The sequence below is a fragment of the Rhincodon typus genome, chromosome 43 (assembly GCF_021869965.1).
Source record: "Rhincodon typus isolate 14 chromosome 43, sRhiTyp1.1, whole genome shotgun sequence".
Classification (NCBI taxonomy): Eukaryota; Metazoa; Chordata; class Chondrichthyes; order Orectolobiformes; family Rhincodontidae; genus Rhincodon; species Rhincodon typus.
In genome coordinates this window covers 1,061,614-1,083,989 of record NC_063374.1, presented here as the reverse complement: position 1 = coordinate 1,083,989, position 22,376 = coordinate 1,061,614, and the positions used below count along the sequence as shown (strand labels likewise).

The 22,376-nt window shown below is 44.6% G+C and overlaps 1 protein-coding gene across 1 annotated transcript; it reads left to right on the top strand.

Annotated features, from left to right (window-relative positions):
* The first annotated feature begins 11,611 nt into the window (after positions 1 to 11,611).
* LOC109937036 (zinc finger protein 239-like) lies at positions 11,612 to 20,032 on the top strand. Its single transcript, XM_048619688.1, has 2 exons — positions 11,612 to 11,801; positions 18,810 to 20,032. Exons 1-2 carry the CDS (start codon positions 11,717 to 11,719, stop codon positions 19,898 to 19,900), a joined length of 1,176 nt encoding a protein of 391 aa, XP_048475645.1. The 5' UTR covers positions 11,612 to 11,716; the 3' UTR covers positions 19,901 to 20,032.
* Positions 20,033 to 22,376: the final 2,344 nt, after the last annotated feature.

Genomic DNA, 22,376 nt, shown 5'->3' with positions numbered 1-22,376 from the left:
AGAGAAGGGGAGGCGGATAGAAGATGGATAGAGGAGAAGATAGGTGGAGAGGAAACAGACAGGTCGAAGAGGCGGGGATGGATCCAGTAAAGGTGAGTGTAGGTGGGGAGTTAGGGAGGGGTAGGTCAGTCCAGGGAGGACGGACAGGTCAAGGGGGCGGGATGAGGTTAGTAGGTAGGAGATGGGGGTGCGGCTTGAGGTGGGAGGAGGGGATAGGTGAGGAAGAACAGGTTAGGAAGGCGGGGACAAGCTGGGCTGGTTTTGGGATGCAGTAGGGGGAGGGGAGATTTTGAAGCTTGTGAAATCCACATTGATACCATTGGGCTGCAGGGTTCCCAAGCGGAATATGAGTTGCTATTCCTGCAACCTTCGGGTGGCATCGTTGTGGCATTTCAATTTCAACCATTTCAACTCGCCCTCCCATTCCTCAGACGACATGTCCATCCTGGGCCTCCTGCAGTGTCACAACGATCTCTCTTCTGATTGGTCGTCACCTTTACTCCCCTGACTTCATTCCCTTTAGTTGTGGGTGACAAATCTTTCTTGTGTCCATAAATTCTCTTTGCCTGTGTTAGTTTAAAAGTTTACGTTTTTCAAAATGACTGAAACACAATCTCTAACAGCTGCTACTCAACTACCAATCAGCTCATGACTACTATCCTGTAATGTCACTCTCACACAGACCTTTCAGGCAGATCCAACTCTCATCACCTTCGGAAGGTAAGTGATTTGAAGTACGTTTAAGCAAAATACTACATGAGATTTTACACAAGATTAACATCTAAAATTTAAAACTTGTACCTCCCCTCGTCAAATTCGCAATGATACTGCTCTGTAACAGAATCAAAATCGGCCTTTCAAAACTGGAGGGCATAGGTTTAAAGTGAGACGGGAAAGAATTAAAAGGGACCTATAGGGGCAACTTTTACATACGGAGAGTGGTGCCTGTATGGAATGAACTGCCAGAGGAAGTGGTAGATGCAGGTACAGTTACAACACTTAGAAGGCATTTGGACAAGTACGTGACTAGGAAAGATTTTAGAGGGAAGTGGGACCAGCTTAGTTTGGGAAATCTGGTCAGCATGGACGAGGTGGATGGAAGGGTCTGTTTCTATGCTGATATAGGGCGTCACGGGATCCCGTCATCTGCCCAATGCTCTTTGACCGTTTGTCTCAGGATCTGCACCTCCCATCGGCCGCATTGCACAATCATTTTACCTTCCCAGCGATACCTTTCTGAGCTGATCCAGCTCCAGATGTTTCTCATCAGGATGTTCAGACATATTTTGATAGTCATGTGGCGCAGGTGGGACTTGGAGAGTGGTAGATTGGCAAGAATGAGGTAAAGTGTGTTTTTCCCTCCGTGGTTCCCTCACTGTCTGCTGTAGACCCAGTCTAGCATCATTGTCATTTAGAATCCTACCCGTTCATTCAGTAGTGCTGCTGCGAAGCCACTCTTGGTGATGAACGTTGAAGTCCCCCACCAGAGTACGTTCTAATTGCCACTCTCAGTGCTTCCTCCAAGTGTTGCTTGTTATGTGACTTCACCTAATAAAGGAGCAGTGCTATGAAAGCTTGTGATTTCAAATAAACCTGTTGGACTATAACCTGATGTCGTGTGACTTCTGAAAAGTGTTGTTCACATGGAGTGCTGATTCATCAATGGAGAGAGGGCAGTACATGGTAATCAGCAGGAGGTTTCCAAACATGAGACTTCATGCAGTCGTGAGTCAATTTTAATGACTCCCAGGGCAACACCCTCATTTGGGGTAGCACGGGTGGCTCAGTGGTTGGCACTGCTGCCTCACAGCTCCAGGGACCCGGGTTCAATTCCACCCTTGCGCGACCGTCTGTGTGGAGTTTGCACGTTCTCCCCGTGTCTGTGTGGGTTTCCTCCGTGTGCTCTGGTTTCCTCCCACAGTCCAAAGATGTGCAGGTTAGGTGGATTGGCTATGTTAAATTGCCTGTAGTGTTCAAAGGATGCCTAGATTAGGAGGGGTTAAAGGGGGATGGGTCTGGGTGGGATGCTCTGAGGGTCGGTGTGGACTTGTTGGGCTGAAGGGCCTGTTTCCACACTGTAGGGATTCTATGATTGTGTATACACTGTGCAGCTACATCTGCTGGGTGTATCCAAAATGTGAGACAGGATATATCCAGGGCTGGTGATGGTGGTGTCTGGGACATAGTCATACTCGGGGAATCATATGTTATGGACCATGTCAGGCTGTTGCTTGACTAGACTGAGACAGCTGTCCCAATTTTGAGACTTGTGGTTCTGTTTAGTCACATGCAGATCCACAGGAGAAATTCAAGACTGAGTGGATGTTGTCATCGAATCGCCAATCACTGCATACTGCCAGGGACTCTTTCTCCCGTCATCCCCCATCTACATCTTGTCAAAATGTGTCTTGGTGGTTAGTGCTGCTGCCTCACAGAACCGGGGACCGGTGTCCGATTCCATGCTTGGGCGACTGTCTGTGGAGTTTGCACATTCTTCCCCGTGTCTGCTTGGGTTTCCTCCCACAGTCCAGAGATGTGGTCGATGGGCAATTTAGCATGGCCAGTAGTGTCCAGGGATGTGCAGGCTAGGTGGATTAGCCATGGGAAATGCAGGGTTACAAGAATAGGGTAGGGGGTTGGATCTGGGTGCGATACTCTTTGGAGGGTCGCTGTTCACGTGATGGACTGAAGGCCTGCTCCCACACTGTAGGGATTCTATGACCCACTTGGAGTACTGTGAGCAGATCTGGGCACTACACCCTTAGGAAGGCTATATTAGACTTGGAGGGTGTACAACGGAAGCTTACAACAATGATAACTTAACCCCTGAAGTCCAGGTATGAGGAGAGATTATAGAAATTAGGCCTGACAGCTCTAGAATTAGAAGGTTAAGGCGTGATCTGATTAAAGTTTTTGCGATATTAACAGGAATAGGGTACATAAATATAAGCTATTTCTGCTAGTTGAAGATTCTAGAACTTGGGGGCATTGTCATTTTAAAAAAAAAAAAATTAGGGCCAGATCTTTCAGGATAGATGTTAGGAAGCACTTCTACACACAAAGGGTGGTAGATCTTAGGCATTCTCTTTCACAAACAGCAGTAGTTGCTGGATCAGTTAATTTTAAAGTCAGAAATTTTTGTAAGCAAAGGAATTAAGGAATGTGGGCTGCAGGCAGGTATATGGACTTAGGCCACAGATCAGCCATGATCTTATTGAATGGTGAACAGGCTCAAGGGGCTGAATGAAGACACAGGAACAGGCCAATTCTTTTCTCTGTAATCTCTTTTAAGTGCAACATTTTTTTTTTGTCTACCTATGCTAACCTTACCATTAAACTTGTACTCCTTTGTCAAATCTACCCTCCACCTGCTTTGTTGCAAGCAGTCTAATGCCAATTTCTCCAACTTAATCATGTAAACATAGGAAATCATTGCCAAGTAAGACATTCAAGCCTACTCGCTGTTCAGTAAGATCACAGTCAATCTGTTTGTGTTCCAAATTTGAAATTGTGATAGACCCTCAATAACCTTAGATTCTTCCTGAGCAAGGAAATCGATCATCCACTGCCTTAAAAATAACCAAGGACCCGTTTCCACCATCCTGAAGTAGAAATTTCCAAAGTGTCTCAACTCTTGGAGAGGGGTTGGAAAAATTTCCCTCATATCTGTCCTAAAAGGGTGACATTTAATTTTGCTTAAGTGTCCCTTAGTCCTAAACAAGAGTCTTCCAGACTAGTCCTCCACATGAGTAATCATGCTTTCCATGTCCACTGACTATTACAATCTATAAATTTCAATCAAATCACTTGTCCCTCTTTTAATTTCCATGCTTAAAAACAAGCCCAGCCTGTCCAGCCTCTCCTCATAAGTCAACTGACTAATTCCAAGTATCAATTTAGTAAACCTCCAATCCATTTATACCCTTCCTTAAACAAGGGGATGAATTTGTAGACAAGAAGTTCAAACCAAGCATAACTTCCCTATTGTCTTGTGGGTATATCTACAGGGGCTGAAGTGGTTCCTGAAGCCAGCTCATCCCCACATTCGGTGGGGTAGTTAAGGATGGACAATAAGTGCTAAATTAGCCAATGACACCCACATCCTGTGAACGATTGTCTTTTAAAAAAGCTGATGGACACGTTTGATTCGCTAGGACCTGAACTATTGGCCTTGGACAATGGAGGAAATCAGTCTGTTTTGAGGGAAGGGATTTCGGGTATCATGTGATAAGAGAAGGTCCAAGTTATTCTAACCTTGTTTAGACCAAACGTGGAGAAACTTTTTTCCCCCAATCAGTCACAGGATGTGGGTGTCATTGGTGAGGCCAGCATTCATTTCCCATCCCTAAATGCCCAGAGGGTAGCTGAAAGTCAGCCACATTGCTGTGGGTTTGGAGTCACATGTTGGCCAGACCAGGTAAGAGTGGCAGATTTCTTCCCTTAAAGGGTATTAGTGAACCAGATGGGTATTTCTGATGATCGACAATGGATTCATGGTTATCGTCAGACTCTTAATCTAGAGACCAGGCAATGTTTGGCAGATGGTGGAATTTGAATTCAATAAATATCTAGAATTAAGAGTCTGACGATCCAGCAATAATACCACAAGGTCATTGCCTCCCCAAATTTTTGCATCTGTTTCATACATTAGAACATTACCTGTCACTTCATGGGAGAACCACAAATCATCAGTTGACACTGAGCCACGTAAGTAGATGTTAGAGCATGTGACTAAATGTCTTTTTAAAGATGTAGATTTTAAGGAATATCTTAAAGGAGGAAAATGAGATAGAAAGATCTAGGGAGTGACTTTAAGATCTTATAGCCTTAGAAGCTGAAGGTGCTGACATCAAAGTGGAACAATTAAGAATGGGAATGTTCAGGAGGCCAGAATTGGACGAGTGCTGATATCTTGGAGGTTGTGAGACTGGAGGAGGCAATTGGACACTAAGTTTGCAGCGGCTGTTCTGTCTAATTAAGCCTCAGACTGTTGCCAGGAAGAGGGACTGGATGAGTGGGGAGGGAGTGGAATTTGTAGCTGGGAGACTAAAAAGAGTGGCTTTGATCTTCCTGATATTTATTTAAATGGAGGGAATTCTGCTCATCAGTACTGGGTGACAGAATGGTGTCCATGCACACTATTTGCTACCTTTTCTTATACAGGTGTTGGAGGTTTATGGTTTGTGAAATGTTCTCAAAGATCTGCTCAAGTTGTAGATACATTAAATCCCTCCACTTCGCCTGCGACCTTCTCTATGGAGGTCATAGTCTCATGTAGGTCCACACTGTGGGTGGCTCCCTTTCATTAAGGAGAGGGGATGATGTGTTTGTGAGTTTTTAAATGACAATTCAGCTTTTCATGGTCACTTTTTTCTCCCTTGGAGCAGGCCCATGAATTACCAGATTCATTAATTTCCCTTTCACAACTTGCCTTTGTGCTTTTTGCGAGTTCTCTCTCAATTCTGTTTCCAATCAATTTCATAGGGAATCGGAAAGGAAGCCAAAACTAACTGTCACATCAGGGTCTGATGGGATCACTCAATTTGTCGTAACCAGAATGTCGTTGACTTTCGATGTGGAAGGAGAAAACACCGTTCATGGTGAGGAGAAACATTGTTGGTGTTCTACATGTGGAAGAGCCTTCAGCCAATCATCCGGCCTGTCCAGACACCAACGTGCCCCACGATGGAGAGAAACAATGGAAATGTGGGGACTGTGGGAAGAGTTTCAGCTACCCATTTCTGCTAGAAACTCGTCGCAGTCACACTGGGCAGAGGCCATTCACCTGCTCAGAATGTGGGAAAGCGTTCAGTCAATTGTCCAGCTTGGACAGACACCAGAGCAGTCATAGCAGGGAGAGACAATTTATCTGCGCTGACTGTGGAAAGGGATTCAGTCAGTTGTCCAGCCTGTACACAGTCCAGACAGTTCACGCCGAGGACATACCCTTTGCCGGCTGTGAGTGTGGGGAGGGATTCACTCAACCATCCGCCCCCTGAGGAGAGGCTGTTCAGCTGTTTGGAATGTGGGAAGGGATTCGCTCAGTTATTTCATCTGCTGCAGCACCAGCAGGTTCACACTAGGGAGAGACAATCCACCTGCCCTGTGTGTGGGATGGGATTCACTCTGTTATCCTACCTGCTTGGACACCTGCGGGCTCACACTGGTGAGAGACCTTTTTCAGTGCCCATTCTGCAGGAAGTGCTATAAAAGCTCTGGGAATCTGATGTCCCATCAATGCATTCACACTGATGAAAAACCATTTAGGTGCTCCCACTGCAGGGCTGTCTTCAGATGTTCATCTGACCTCATGGTGCACCAGTATGCTCACACCGGGAAGAGGACTTTCAGCTGCTGTGTGTGGGAAGGGATTCACTCTGTCATCCAACCTGTTCACACACGAGCGAGTGCACACTGGGGAAAGGCCATTCACCTGCTCCCAGTGCGGTAAGGGTTTTGTGCAGTTATCCAACCTGTTGAAACATCAGAGTTCAGTGTGGCAGAGAGCAATTCACATGCTGCAAGTGTGGGAAGGAATTCACTGAAGATATTCAGGCTATTTGTCACACCAATAAGTTCAGTAAAGAAGCTCCTTAACTGCTGTGTGTGGAGGGGAAAGGGGAAATGTGAATTGAGCCAAGCTGCTAAATCACCACTGAGTTCACACTGAATAATTGTTTTACTTGCTCCATCGTTTGCAAGGGATTCAGTCCATTCTCCCAGATACTGAGTCACCACTAAGTTCCCACTGATTAGTTTACCTCTTCCATCTGCATCAGAAGGGATTCACTGCACTCTCGCATCAGTTGTGTCACCAGTGATTTCAAACCACCCATTCTACAAGAAGTGCTGTATCAGTTCCCTGAAACTGATGTACCATCAATGTGTTCATACTGGCGAGAGACTGTTCAAGTGCTCTCATCGCAGGACTGTGTTCAGGAAATTATCTGAACTCCCTCTACAGCAGCAAGTTCACGTGAGGGAGAGGTTGTTCCGTTTCTGAGCGTGGGATGGGGTTTGCTACTGAGATGGTTCACAAGTAACTGTATTGGATTTTTCTGTTCATCACATCCAGGCCTGAACTATTTTCCTTGGGATCTTTTTCTGTTCATGTTAATGTTGTGGCTAAAATAAAAAATCAGCTTTGTGTTAAATACAGTGTGTCAAGTTTTTTTAGCAGCTCCAACACATGTGAGTTCCTATTTTGTGCCTGTCCCATTAAGAAAAAGTTGACAACATAGGGATTGTTCATTATTTATGGGGAGGATGCGGGAAACTGGAGTTGTTGCCAAGAAAAGATCAGCAATGATCTTGTTGAATGGTGGACACATTTGAGGGTCTGAGTTCCTACTCCTGCGCCTAGTTCTTTTGTTCTTATAACATAGTTTACAAGAGTCATCACTGAATATTAATTTCAAAACATGCAATTCTAATTGCTATTGAAATTTATTTATTCTAAATCTGTCCCACACATCTCTCCACGCATCACATCCATTTGTTGCAGATTCAGTGACCACTCTCCATATTTCGTTTCTACTTTCAAGATTGTGTGTTCACGCACCTTTTAAGTGCATCTCAGGCTCTGGGTCCATCCCACTCCTTCATTCTTCTAGTCCAAACCGTACAACTCACAACAACAAATTGTCTTTATTCATCACATTGGATTGGTGGAAAGATTCCTCATTCATTTTTTTAAGAAAAAGCAGAAAATCTAGTGACTGGTTCAGATCTTCTGGGGGAGGGGTGAAGAGGAGTGAATGAAGTTATTTGTCGGAGTTACGTTGAAATATCCTTGCTCATAACTGGACAGATCTCATTGTAAGTTGTATCAGTCTGAATTAATTTATTTTAAACTCTCCCACTTAGTAAATCATCAGCTGTTACTACACAGACTGCACTTTGCAGAACTAATTCATTGAATTCCTACAGTGCAGATAAAGGTCATTTGGCCACCTTCGCCTGCACCAACCTTCAGAAGAGTATCCTTCCTCCCCGTCCCCATGTTTCACATGGCTAATCCACCTAGCCTGCACATGTTTGGACTGTGGGAGGAAACTGAGCAGCCAGCAGAAACCCATGCAGACATGGGGAGAATGTGTGCAAACTCAATGCAGACAATCACCCATTGCTGGAATTAAATCTGGGTCCCTGGCACTGAGGCAGCAGCGGTACCCACTGTGCCATTGTTCTGGTTAAATTAGTCCTGCTTTACAAGATTGATGTAGAAGACTAAGAATGTTGCTGTCTGCACCACTAGTTCACAGCGGTACAGACATCTGGTAACTTAGAATTTAAAGCATGATAGACTAATGTAGTAGAAAACAAAAGGACTGTGGATTCTGTATAAATTGGAAACAAAAACAGATTCCTGGCAAAGCTCGGCAGGTCTGGCAGCATCTGTGAAGAGAAATCAGAGTTGAGGTTTTGAGTCCGGTGACCCTTGCTCAGACCTCCAATGTGATGTTGATTTGTGAGATGTGTTGATAGAAGTTGCCTAGAGTACAAAAACTCTCTTTGGTATGTGTTGCAGATAACAGATGTTGATTTTGCAGTTCTTTTGTGAACACTACTTATATGAATAGAATCTCAGCCTCACATCGCCTCACATCCCCAGATTTGGAGAAATGGTAACTGAGAGTCAGTTTCTAATGGCAGTGTGTTTGTTAACAGTCCTCTGTACCTCGGAAACCTCCCTGCAGCTATAAGTTGGTGACTGCTCAGGGTCTCCTGGATCCTTTGGTTGGTATATTTGTGTGCGTTCCAGCTGGAAGAATTGGATAGTGTTTAAGGGCTTGAGCATCCTGAAGCAAACATGTAATGCTGCATATCAACAGGGTATAGATAGCGCAGTGTGGGTGCATTTGAAACAGATGGAAGGTACTACCTCAGACTGCACTAGTCTAGATTGGAAAGACAAAGATTGCATGGTCATGAACACAAAGACAGATTAGTCTTCACCTATTGTAACTATAGGATCAGAGCCTGGTATGTCTATATGAATGAATTAGCTTTATTGACATGTACTGATGAGTACAGTGAAAAGTTTAAGTCACCACATTACAAAGGTACAGTTACCCTGGAACTAACCTGTAACTGAAGAATCTGTACCTAGGTCTAGAACTGTCTTCAGGCTTGGATGTCGAAGTTGCACTATTTATAATATATTAATACTAAATACTGGGTATCTAGTTAAGAGTACCTAGGTACAATCCTTAGTTACAGAACAGAGAAATGAAAAGAAGTTACATTACAGTTATAAACCGTGTAACCATAGGTCAGAAAACAAGCAAAGTTAAAAAGACAAACATTACAGTCTCTTTCCAAGGGTTCTCATCAGCAGACGAGCACAGGGGGCCTTCACGTGGTCTGACTGCTGGCTGTCGCCATGCTCCACACCAGGCCGCTGCCCGCACTTCGCACTGGACTGCTGGTCACTAGCATCCCTGCTCTAGGCCATCAACCCAGCTCCAGAGGCTGGGGCTGGGTGTCCATAGCCAAGAATCTGAGAAGACAGAAGAGAGGAAAAAGAAAAGGAATGGACAGAGCGGACAGGCTCTGGCTGAAGGACCCTCCTACTCCATTGCCATCTTACCGAAAGTGGCAATATATATAACAGTATTTAGTACTAATATATTGTAAGTAGTGCAACTTTGACATCCAAGCCTGAAGACAATTCTAGACTTTGCCTTCTCCACCAGTCTGTAGTGAACTCAGTATCACAGGGTGGCATCAAACCACACAAAAAAGAACTCCTATAGACTCTCGAGTGTTTCCATCATTTATATTCTTAAAAAAAAACACAAAAGAGCTGTGGATGCTGCAAATCCGAAACAACAAAATCAGAAATTGCTCGCAAAGCTTTGCGGGTCTGGCAGCAGCTGTGGGGGAGAAATCAGAGTTAACGTTTTGGGTCTAGTGATCTTTCCTCAGAACTTTTCTCTCTTTGGGCTCACTCATACCTCTTCTACCACCCCACTCCCCTGCCTGCCTGTGTATCTGTGTCTCTCTCTCTCTCTCTGCCTCCCTTTCTCTCCCTGTCCTCCCTCACATATAAACCTCTGGGGTGAATTTGCATTTGCAAATACATTGTATTTTGTTCAAAAAGCACACAATTCATGGACAGTCGCTATGGCATTTTATAAATTCCTACTTTGGAATTAAAACCAGTCTGACTCCAAGTTAAAATACAGATTCTAAACAAGGCCTCATACCTAAAATGCATTGTCTAACTGGAGATACTACTTCTGGTATCCTGATAAAACCTTTTTGTTATCTTAGGGCAGTGACTTCAGAGGAATTCTGGGATTTGCATTCTAATCAATCGAAAACCACAATTCCTTCCTAACTGATTAAAGATTTAAAAGGTTTGTTCAATACAATTGCATCAGTTCTCTGACCCTTTGGTTTTGTCCTTGTAAAATCTGTGTCTGATACCACCTCTCTGTCACCAAAAGACTCCAAAAGCTTGTGTTTTCAAATAAACCAGTTGAACTATAACCAGAGATAGTAGGAACTGCAGATGCTGGAGAATCGGAGATAACAAGGTGTAGAGCTGGATGAACACAGCAGGCCGAACAGGAAGGAGCAGAAAATGATTTTCTGAAGGGTCTAGGCCCGAAACGTCAGCCTTCCTGCTCCTCTGATGCTGCTTGGCCTGCTGTGTTCATCCAGCTCTACACCCTGAACTATAATCAGGTGTCGCGTGATTTTTGACCTGGTCCACAACAATCCAACACGGGCACTTCCACATCATGGCCAGCTATCGTTTACATCTTACCCCCTCCCCCACCTATCTTTTGCTTTAAATCGATATTTTCCTGGCTACCATCAGTGCTGAGGAAGGATCACTAGACCTGAAACATTAAGTCCGATTTCTCTCCACAGATGCTGCCAAATCCACTCAGCTTTTCCAACAAATTCTATTTTTGTGACCGAACAACGGCGGTTGGTTCCCCAACCAATGGGTGTGAATGGAGGGCGGGGCTGGGGTAGCTGGTCATTCAGAATGAATGAGAGGGGCCGAAAGAAACGATCCGAAACCACGAGAACATCGTGGCTGCTCGCGATCACGGGTGATGTCATTGTTGCCTCCTACGGGCGGTGCAGCAACTGTAGGGAAAAAGAAGCGGGTGAAGGGTAAAATTCAGGCGAAGCGTGTAGGAGGTGTATATTATGTGGGAAGGAGACTTTTTATAACCAATCGATTGAGTCGTCCAAATCTGAACTATAACATATTCCTTTCGAATTTGCGCCCAAGACGCGCAGCAGGAACAGTCATACGCGGTGTGACTGCCGCCATTTTTATCAGGGGCGATGTTCAGCAAGGCGCATGTGGCCTGCCATCTTTGTCGGGGGCAATAAGGAGCAGCGCCCATATGCGATCTCCTTTTTACAGGGGGGTTACGGGAAGAGCATTTATACACAGCAAACCCAAACCCAGTTAAATGTTTGTCTCTCCTGAATTTCTGTCCTGATCTGAGTGAAAGGTGTTTTACAATTTCAACTTACAGGGTTTTAAATGGGTCGGATTTGCAGTCAACAAGTTCAAACCAAGCGTAACTTCCCTTTAGTCTTATGGGTGTACCTACGGGGTTGAAGCGGTTCCGGAAGCCAGCTCATTCCCACATTCAGCGGGGTAATTAAGGACGGACAATAAATGATAAATTAGCCACTGAGACCCACAGCCTGTGAACGAATTTTTTTTAAAAAAAATCTGATGGACACACTTGATTCGCTAGGACCTGAATCACCGGCCTTGGACAGTGGAGGAAACGAGTCTGTTTGTGGGAAAGGATTTTCAGGTATAATCTGATGACAGAAAGTCCAAGTTATTCCAACCCTGTTTCGACCACATCTGGAGAAACTTTTTTTAATTCATTCATTCACAAGATGTGGGCATCGCTGGTTAGGCCAGCATTCATTGCCTATCCCTAATTGCCCAGAGAGTATTTGAGAGTCAAGCACATTGCTGTGGGTTGGAGTGTAGGCCAGACCAGGTGAGGATGGTAGATTTCTTTCTTGAAGGACATTAGTGAGCCAGATGGGTTTCTCCGACAATCGGAAATGGTTTCACGGTCATCGGTAATTTCTTAATTCCAGATTTTTATTTTACTGAATTCAAACCATCTTTATCCAATTCCACTATCTGCTGCGGTGAGATTCAAACCTGTATCCTCAGAATATTAGCTGAGTTTCTGAATTAATAGCTGAGCGATAAGGGTGCCAGAATCTTGGTGGTATTAAATTTGTTGAGGTCTGGGCAACACAATTTAGGAAGGACAGACAGAATTCTGCTTAAAACGTTAAAGCTGTCTCCCCTAATCCTTGTACCATCACCTAATGGAAAAAGATTCTTTATCTATTCCCAATTCCTTCGCCTCCGCCGCATCTGCTCCCAGGATGAGGCATTCCACTCCGGTACATCTCAGATGTCCTCGTTTTTCAAGCACCGCAACTTCCCCCCCTCAGTGGTTGAGAACGCCCTTGACCGTGTCTCCCGCATTTCCCGCAACTCATCCTTCAATAACAACCAAAACAGAATCCCCCTCGTCCTCACGTACCACCCCACCAACCTCCGGATCCAACGCATCATCCTCCGACACTTCCGCTATCTGCACTCCGACCCCACCACCAAAGACATTTTTCCCTCCCCACCCTTATCTGCTTTCCGGAGGGACCACTCTCTCCGTGACTGCCTTGTCCGCTCCACACTCCCGTCCAGACCCACCACACCCGGCACTTTTCCCTGCAACCGCAGGAAGTACTACGCCTGCCCCTACACCTCCCCCCTCACCCCCATCCCAGGCCCCAAGAAGACTTTCCACATCAAACAGATGTTCACCTGCACATCTGCTAATGTGGTATACTGCATCCGTTGTTCCCGTTGTGGCCTCCTCTACGTCAGGGAAACCAAGCGGAGGCTTGGGGACCGCTTTGCAGAACACCTACGCTCAGTTCGCAATAAACAACTGCACCTCCCAGTCGCGAACCATTTCAACTCCTCCCATTCCTCAGACGACATGTCTATCCTGGGCCTCCGAAGGTTGCAACAGCAACTCATATTCCGCTTGGGAACCCTGCAGCCCAATGGTATCAATGTGGACTTCACAAGCTTCAAAATCTCCCCTCCCCCTACTGCATCCCAAAACCAGCCCAGCTCATCCCCGCCTCTCTAACCTGTTCTTCCTCCCACCTATCCCCTCCTCCCACCTCAAGCCCCACCCCCATCTCCTACCTACTAGCCTCATCCCGCCCCCCTTGACCTGTCCGTCCTCCCTGGACTGACCTATCCCCTTCCTAACTCCCTACCTACACTCACCTTTACTGGCTCCATCCCCGCCTCTTTGACCTGTCTGTCTCCTCTCCACCTATCTTCTCCTCTATCCATCTTCTATCCGCCTCCCCCTCTCTCCCTATTTATTTCAGAACCCCCTTCCCCTCCCCCATTTCCAAAGAAGGGTCTAGGCCCGAAACGTCAGCCTTCCTGCTCCTCTGATGCTGCTTGGCCGGCTGTGTTCATCCAACTCTACACCTTGTTATCTCTTTATCTACCTTACCTACTCTTACATTATATCAATTGTCCTTTCAATTTCTTTAGTCCAACCATCTCTGCACCCTCTCAAGGACTCTCATGTCTTTCCAAAAATGTGAAGACCAGAACTGGATACCATGCTGTAGAAGTGGCACCATTGCAAATTAGGAGCACAAGGCAGCATTTTGGCCTCTCAGGCCTGCCCTGCCAGTTGACAAGACCATTGCTGATCTGATTGTAGCCTCAACTCCACTGTCCTGATTATATCCTTTGATATAACCAGAAGCTGTGTTAAGATTATGTTTGTTTATATTCAAGATTTCTATTTGAGGCCCAAAATAAAAGAATCTACCTCTGCCTCAAAAGTATCAAATGACCATGCCTAGCTGCTCTCTGCAGAAGAGAGTACCTTAGATACTCGACCCTTGAGAATAAAATCAATTCATCTCTGTCTTAAGTGCAAGAACCCTTATTTTTGAATTATGTGTGCTAGTTCTAGTCTCTCTCTTTACTGCAGTCACCCTGAGAAGTCCCCTCAGGAACTTGTATGTTTCAAGAAGATCGTCATTCTTCCAAATGGACAGCAGCCTAACTTGTCTAACACTTCCTTATCAGAAGACCTCTTCTTACAATCAATACATTTTTGTGCCTTTTTTAAAATAGGAAGACCAAAACTGAATAAAACACTCTAGATATAGTCTTGTAGGACCATATACACCTATAACAAAACATCCCTACTTGTATATTCCATTCCCCTGTTGTAATAAGCCACAATCCATTTGCCTTCCTAATCACTTGCTGTACCTGCATTCTAACCTTTTTGTGATTCATGTGCTTGGACCCCTCTGTGTCTAAGGGTGCTGCAATCTGTCTGCAGTTCAATAACATATCACTTTGCTAATCTTCCTGCTGAAGTGAACAATCTTCTAATCCCACCAAATATTTTTTCACTCACTTAAGGAGATTGCAATGTGGATTAGACAGATTATGTCCTCTTCACAATTTACAATTACAACTATTATGTATCTTAAGTTAACGTGGTAAACATCCAAGAGATAGATGAGTGTTTCAGCAGCAGAGGAGCTGAGATGAAGGTGGAGTCAGGTGATGGTACTGAGATAGAAATGGGAGATCTTGGTGATGATGGCAATCTGTGGTTTGAAGCTCTTGGGTTGAAATAGGACATTGTGCTTGTGAACAGTCTGATCCACCTTGGACAGTTGCTAGAGTGAGAGATGGGTGTCACTGCCCAGGGAGAGGCACGAGAGCAGTAGTCAGGGAATGGAGTTGGTAGGAGGAGCTAAAAATCATAGATTCAGTCTTCTCAATACTTAATTGGAGGAAATTTTTGCTCAGCCAGTACTGGATATCAGACAAGTCAGGATGGCATGTGACTTGGAGGAGAATTTGGAGCTGATGGTGTTCACACCTCCATGCTACCCTAATCCTGCTAGGTGGTGGAGGTTAATGATTTATGCCACTCAAACCTCTCTATCACTTGGTTTCTCCCACATACACTCTCCTCCCATAGAGGCTAGAGCCTTCAAAGTCCCAGCAGTTTGGTAAATAGCAAAATAAAATACCATTATTCTAGAGGAGAGACAGAAAACCAAAAATTGTGATCACTGTGTCCTGGGGATCGTTTACTCTGAGCTCATTGATTAAACCTGCCTTATTTCATGTTACCAGATGCAAAATAGCTTGATCCCTTTTTGGACCAACAACATGTTGTCCTGGGAAACAGTCTTAGACACCCTATAGTGTGGAAACAGGCCATTTGGCCCAACAAGTCCGCAGCCCCTCTGAAGAGCATCCCACCCAGACCCATCCCCTACCCTATCCCTGTGACCCTGCAGTTCCCATGGCTAATCCACCTAACTTACACACCCCTGGACACATGGCCAATCCACCTAACCTGCACATCTTTGGACTGTGGGAGGAAACCAGAGCACCTGGTGGAAATCCCTGCAGACATGGGAAGAATGTGCAAACTCCACACAGACAGTTGTCCAAGGGTGGAATCAAACCTGGGTCCCTGGTGCTGTGAGACAGCAGTGCTAGCTACTGTGCCACCTAAATATACTCCACAATATACTCTTACAAGTATGTCCTTGTGGCTACGTCTCCAATTTGATTTTCCAAATCTGTTTGAAGATTAAAGTCATCCATGATGAATGCACTTCCTCTTTTTTAACATGCTGCCATTATCTCCTGATGCATTCTCGGTCCTGCAGTACAGCTAATGCATTGGGACCTATAGACTTTTAAAGAAGTGTTGTTACAATTATATAGGGTGTTGATGAGACCACACCTGGAGTATTGTTTCCAGTTTTGGTCTCCTTAATTGAGGAAGAATGTGGTAACAGTGGAGGCAGTTCAGAAGAGGTTCACTAAGTTGATTCCAGGGATGAGGAGCAGTTGAATAGCTTGGGCTTATACTCACTGGAGTTCAGAAGAATTAAAGGAGATCTGATTGAGGTGGATGTGGATCAGATGATCCCCCTTGTGGGACAGTCTTGAACAAGAGGTCATAGATACAGAGTGAGAGGAGGTAGGTTCAAAACTGAGAAGAGGAGGAACTACTTCTCTCAGAGGGTTATGAATCTGTGGAACTCACTGCCCCAGAATGCGGTAGAAGCAGAATCAATCAACAGATTCAAGAAAGCAATAGATATGTTTCTGATGAAAAGCAGGATAAAGGGTAATAGGAAGCAGGCAAGAGAGTGGAGTTGAGACCAGGAAAAGATCAGCCATGATTATATTAAATGGCAGAGCAAGGTTAAAGAGCTGAATTGCCTACTCTTGCTCCAAATTCCTTTGTTCCACCAATGCCGCCTTCCCCTTGTTATTTTTTACCTCCACTGATTAAAGATCATTTCTTTCTATCGTACTTATTCCATCCCATACTAACAAAGCTACCACACCACGCTTTGTTTCCTGCCTGTCTGTTTGAAAACTCACATACCCCTGAATATATAAGCCTTGAACTGTGACCTCCTTGTAACCATGTCCGAGTAATGATTATGAGCAGTTGAGTGAATAGGCAGAAATTTGTCAAACGGAATATAATATTCTTCATTCATTCACGAGATGTGGGCTTCGCTCACTCGGCCAGCATCTATTGCTCATCCCTAGTTTCCTTGAGAAGGTGGTGGTGAAATGCCTTCTTGAATCATTGCAACCCATGTGCTGTTGGTAGACCCACAATGCCCTTAGGGAGGGAATTCCAAGATTTTGACCCAGCGTCACTGAAGGAACCATGATATATTTATAAGTCAGGATGGTGAATGGCTCTGAGGGGAACTTGCAGGCGTTCTTAGTTCCCATATATCTGCAGACCTTGTTGTAGATGGCAGTGTTTGTGGGTTTGGTAGGTGCTATCTAAGGAGCCTTACTAAAGGTGAATCACTGCGGTGAATCTTGTCGATTATGTATTCTGCTGCTACTGAGTGAATGTGGTGCCAATCAAGCGGGCTGCATTGTCCTGGATGGTGTCAAGCTTCCTGAATGTTGTTAGAACTGCACTCATCCAGGCATGTGGGGAGTATTCCATCACAATCCTGACTTGTATCTTGTAGATGATGGATAGAATTTGGGGAGTAAGGAGGTGAGTTACTCACTACAGTATTCCTAGCCTCTGATTTGTTCTTGTAGCCACTGTATTTATATGACTAGTCCAGTTGAGTTTCTATTCAATGGTAACCCCCAGAATGTTCACTTTGGGATAATCAGTGATGGTGACACTAATGAATGTCAAGAGGTGATCGTCTCTTATTGGAGATGGTCATTGCCTGGCTTTTGTGTTGCTTGAATGTTACTTGCCACTTTTCAGACCCAGCCTGGAAAGTGTCCAGATCTTATTGCATTTGAACACAGACTGCATCAGTATCTGAGGAGTTGTGAATGGTGCTGAGCATTGTGCAATTATCACTGAACATCCCCACTTCTGATCTTATGATGGAGGAAAGGTCATCAATGAAGCATTGATGATGATGGCTGAACCTAGGACAACCCCTCTGAGGAACTCTTGCAGAGATGTCCTGGAGCTGAGATGACTGACCTCCAACAACCACAACCACCTTCCTGTGTACCAGGTATGACTCCAACCAGTGGAGAGATTTTCTCTGATTCACATCAACTCCAGTTTTGCTTGGGCTCTTGGATCAAATGTGGCCTTGATAGCAAGGGCAGCCACTCTTAGCCCACCTCTGGAATTCAGCTATATTATCCAAATTTGAACCAAGGCTGTAACAAGGCTTCGTGTGAACTTTCCACTTTGAGTGGAAGAATAGAAAACCAGAATGCCATTAGAACAGAGAGATTGTAGAATTCTTCAGTATAGAGGGATCTCGGTGTCTTGGTACACGTATCTCCGACAGTTAGTATGCAGGTATGGCACGTGATCAGGAAGCAAATGGAATGTTGTTTATTGGAATGGAGGGTGGAATAGAAAATAAGAGAAGATTTTCTGCAGCTGCACAGAGCATTGGTGAGACCACATCAGGTGAATGCATACAGTTCTGGTCCCCTTATTTGAAACATATTTGCTTTAGGAGTAATTCAGAAAAGGTTCACTTGTCTCATTCTTTAGACAAAGGTTGCTCTTAGGAAAGGTTTGGAAACAATTAGATCTATATCAATCGGGACTTAAAAGAATGAGAGACTTTTAAAAAGTTCAGGGGACTGGTTAGGGAGGATACCACGAGGATGTTTCCTCACTTGGGGAGCCTAGAACCACATTAAGAATAAGGGGTCTCCTTTTTAAGTTGGACACGAGAACTTTTTTTCACTTACGGATGCTGGTGTGTGGAATTCTCTTCCACAGAAGATAGTGGATGCTGGGTCTTTAAATTTATTCAAGGCTGAGTAAGATCGATTTTTCGTAGACAAGTGAGTTTGAGGTTATGGGGGTTCAGTTAGGAGATTGGAACTAAAACCACAAACAGACCAGCCATCATTTATTCAATGGGAGGGCTTGAAGGACTGAATGTCTTACTGTTTCTAAGTTCCATATTCCTATGTGTGGACACAGACCAGGTGGCAGGATTTCTTTCCTGAAGGATATTAGTGATCCAGTCAAGGTTTAGTGACAATTGGGCAACTTTTGCAGTTAATGTTTCCCGGAGAAGACCCCACAAATGTTTGGCTCCTTTTCACAGCATGCCTTAGTGTTTCTGTGGACTGTCTCTCACTCCTGTTTTTCTGTTTTAAATTATTGTCACAGGATATTAGAAATGGTGAAATTACAATGAGAAATTCAAAGTAAGTGTCTTTTCAGGTACTATCAGTCTATCAGAAGCTGAATATCATTGGATTTTGAACATGGAAGGAAAAAATAGCATTCTCCTTGGTGGAAAACCGTATAGATGTTCTTTGTGTGGGCGAGGCTTCAGCCAGTCATCAGGTCTGTCGAGACACAAACGTAGTCACACTGGAGAGAAACCATGGAAATGTGCAGACTGTGGGAAAGGATTCAGTCAACTGTCCCAACTGGAAATTCACCAGCGCTGTCACATGGAGGAGAGGCCATTCACCTGCCCCGAGTGTGGGAAGGGATTCATTCACCCATCGTGGCTGCAAGCTCATCGCCGCAGTCATACTGGGGAGAGGCCGTTCACCTGTTCCAAATGTGGGAAGGGATTTATTCAGTTGTTCAACTTACACAGACACCAAAGCACTCACGTGGGGGAGAAACTGTACACGTGTTCTTTGTGTGGCCAAGGCTTCAGCCAATCATCCAACCTCTCAGAGCATAAATGCAGACACAATGGGGAGAAGCCGTGGAAATGTGGTGACTGTGGAAAGGGATTCAAATCCCCATCTGAGGTGGAAACTCATCGGCGCAGCCACACGGGTGAGAGACCGTTCACCTGCTCTGACTGTGGGAAGGGTTTCACTTGTTCTTCTAACTTGCTCACACACCAGCGAGTTCACACCGGGGAGAGACCATTCAATTGTCTCAATTGTGGGAAGAGATTCACTCAGTCATCCCAGCTGCTGACACACCAGCGCATTCACACTGACGAGAGAGCTTTTAAATGCCCAGACTGCGGAAAGCGCTATAAAACCTCCAAGGAATTGACATCCCACCAAAGTGTTCACACTGACGAGAGACCATTCAGGTGCTCTCACTGTGGAACTGGGTTCAGACAATCATCTCAACTCACCGTACACCAGCGAACTCACACTGGGGAGAAGCCGTTCACATGCTCCATGTGCGGGAAAGGATTCACTCAGTCATCCAGCCTTCTGACACACCATCGTGTTCACACAGGGGAGAGGCCATTCACCTGCTCCGAGTGTGGGAAGGGATTCACTCAGTCATCCCACCTGCTGACACATCAACGAGTTCACAAGAAACGAAAGTGATTGGATTTTGCTGTTAATCAAATACAGGCCTGAACCATGTTCATTGGGATCTGTTTCTGCTGATGATACTAAACACCAGCCCAGTTATAGTAATTAATGTTTTGGATACAGTCAAATAAATTAGTTTTGTGCTCAATATATGGTATGTTGAGTCTTTTTAATATCTCAAACACAAGTTAATTCTTTTTGATAGGTTTCCCTCTCCCTTATCTCTCCATCTTCACCTCCAACAACAAGTGCGAGGAGTTTGTTCGGGTATTTTTGTCACTAAAACCGAGACAATCTGATCAGCTGCCTCTGCTGCTTCCCTCCTATCCACTAGTCCACTGGGTCATAGAGTTTCTAAAGTTCCTCTTTGTCCCAACACTAAACTCACATCTTTCTCCAGTTTCCCTCCAATCTTTCTTCATACCCTATCAGAGTGCATCTTGCCCAAGAGATCGCTTTCTGCTCCCTTGATCCCATTCACACTAACACAACCTCCCCATGTTCATTGATACTGTTAACTGATCAATCTCTTCAGGTACCACGCCACTCTCCAAAACCTCCAATATACACTCTTTCCTGAAGAAATAGACCTTGCCTCATTGAGCTTCTAAATAATATCCCTCTCTCCACCCTCCCTTTCTTCTCCTCAGTCATAGAGTCATACAGCATGGAAATAGACCTTTTGGTCAAACTAGTCCACGCCAACCACGTTTCAAACTGAACTAGTCCCATTTGCCTGTGTTTGGCCCATATCCCTCCAAACCTTTCCTATTCATGTACTTATTCAAACGTCTTTTAAATGTTGCAACTGTACTTGCATTCACCTCTTCTTCTGGCAGTTCATTCCACACACAAACCACTCTGTATAAAAAAAAGGTACCCCTCATGTCCTTTTTAAAACTTTGTCCTCTCATCTTAAAAATATGCCGTGTGGTTTTGAACTCATTGAGCGTTTTTACAACTCTGAAATCCATGCCTGCCTTTCCTGGGACTCCATGTTTGAGTCCCTCAAGTCAGGTTTCTGCCCTTGCTACAGTCCTGAATCAGAGCCACCAATGACATCCTCTGTGACTGTGACAAAAGTAAACTGGCCCTTCTTGATGAAGACCAATATACTATTTGTCTTTCCTAATTGTTTGCTACTTGTAAATGTCAGTTTTTAGGACTGTCATGACACTTTGGACACCTGCCATTTCCAACCTCTCATAATTTGAGAAATATTCTACCGCCTTGTTTTTTCTACCAGAGTGAATAACTTCACATTCATTTAGACCATGTTCCATCTGTGATGTTCTGGCCCACTCACTTAGTCTTTCCAAGTTCTCTTGAAGCATCTTTGAATCATCTTCATAATTTACATTCCCGTCCAATTTGGTATCATCAGCAAATTAGGGAATACAATTGGTCCCACCATTTTTATAGATTGTAAATGGCTCGGAGCTGGCTTTATTCTACCTTTTCAGGAAAAAGGTTGCCAGAGGACAATACGGCTGCTCCCCCATTAGAAAGATATGGCTCATGGTAGTTTAACCTGAGGGTCACCACACTCCAGGCAAAGGGCAAGATTGGGAAGGTGCAATCTACAAGGTAACTTTAGCTGGTGCAGCAATTGAACCCATGCTGTTGGCATCACTCTGTATCACAAACTACCTATCCAGCCAACTGAACTAACCAATCACCAGATGTGGTAACTAATGGTCAAGCCTGCCATCCTGAGAATGACCCATTTACTCCTACTTTCTGCTCTGTCGGTTTCCCAATTTGGAGAATTACCTCTAAATCCTCAGGCATACCACTTTTTCTAGTAACATTATAAGCTACTCCCTGTGATCTAATGCAATCTTTTAACTTCTTTTGTTAGCTAAAGTTGATCCACAATTCGCTTTGGGTGTCTTGGAGAATATTTCTCAAATTATGAGGGTGGAAACAGCACATGTGGAAAGTGTTCTTGCTGGTTACAGTAGTAAAAACTGGCATTATAAGTAGCGAATAATTAGGAAGACAAATTTGTCATAATAAGGCAGCACACGCATATACATACTACACACAACCCCAACACCCAGTTATCCTGATGGAATAATACGTTCATAATTATTTATCTATAGTTGGAATCTATTTATTTTTAATAAATAGCAACTCTTATTGCAATAGTCGTGCTTTCTGTCAACCTGACTCGAGGAGACGGGAAAAGTGGGGAATTTCGTGTATTTTGTAAAATATTTAACTTTCGTGATGGAAATGGGACTCGTGATATTTGATTTCCAGCATGCTACTTCAGTGAGGATTAACTGGAAAAATGTGGTGAGACTCAGTCCCGAATGGCAATGTGATTACTCCGAATACTAGGCGTGGCAGAAATCCTATTATGTGCTGGAGATATCAGGAACTGCAGATGCTGGAGAATCTGAGATAACAAGGTGTAGAGCTGGATGAACACAGCAGGCCAAGCAGCATCAGAGGAGCAGGAAGGCTGACGTTTGGGGCCTAG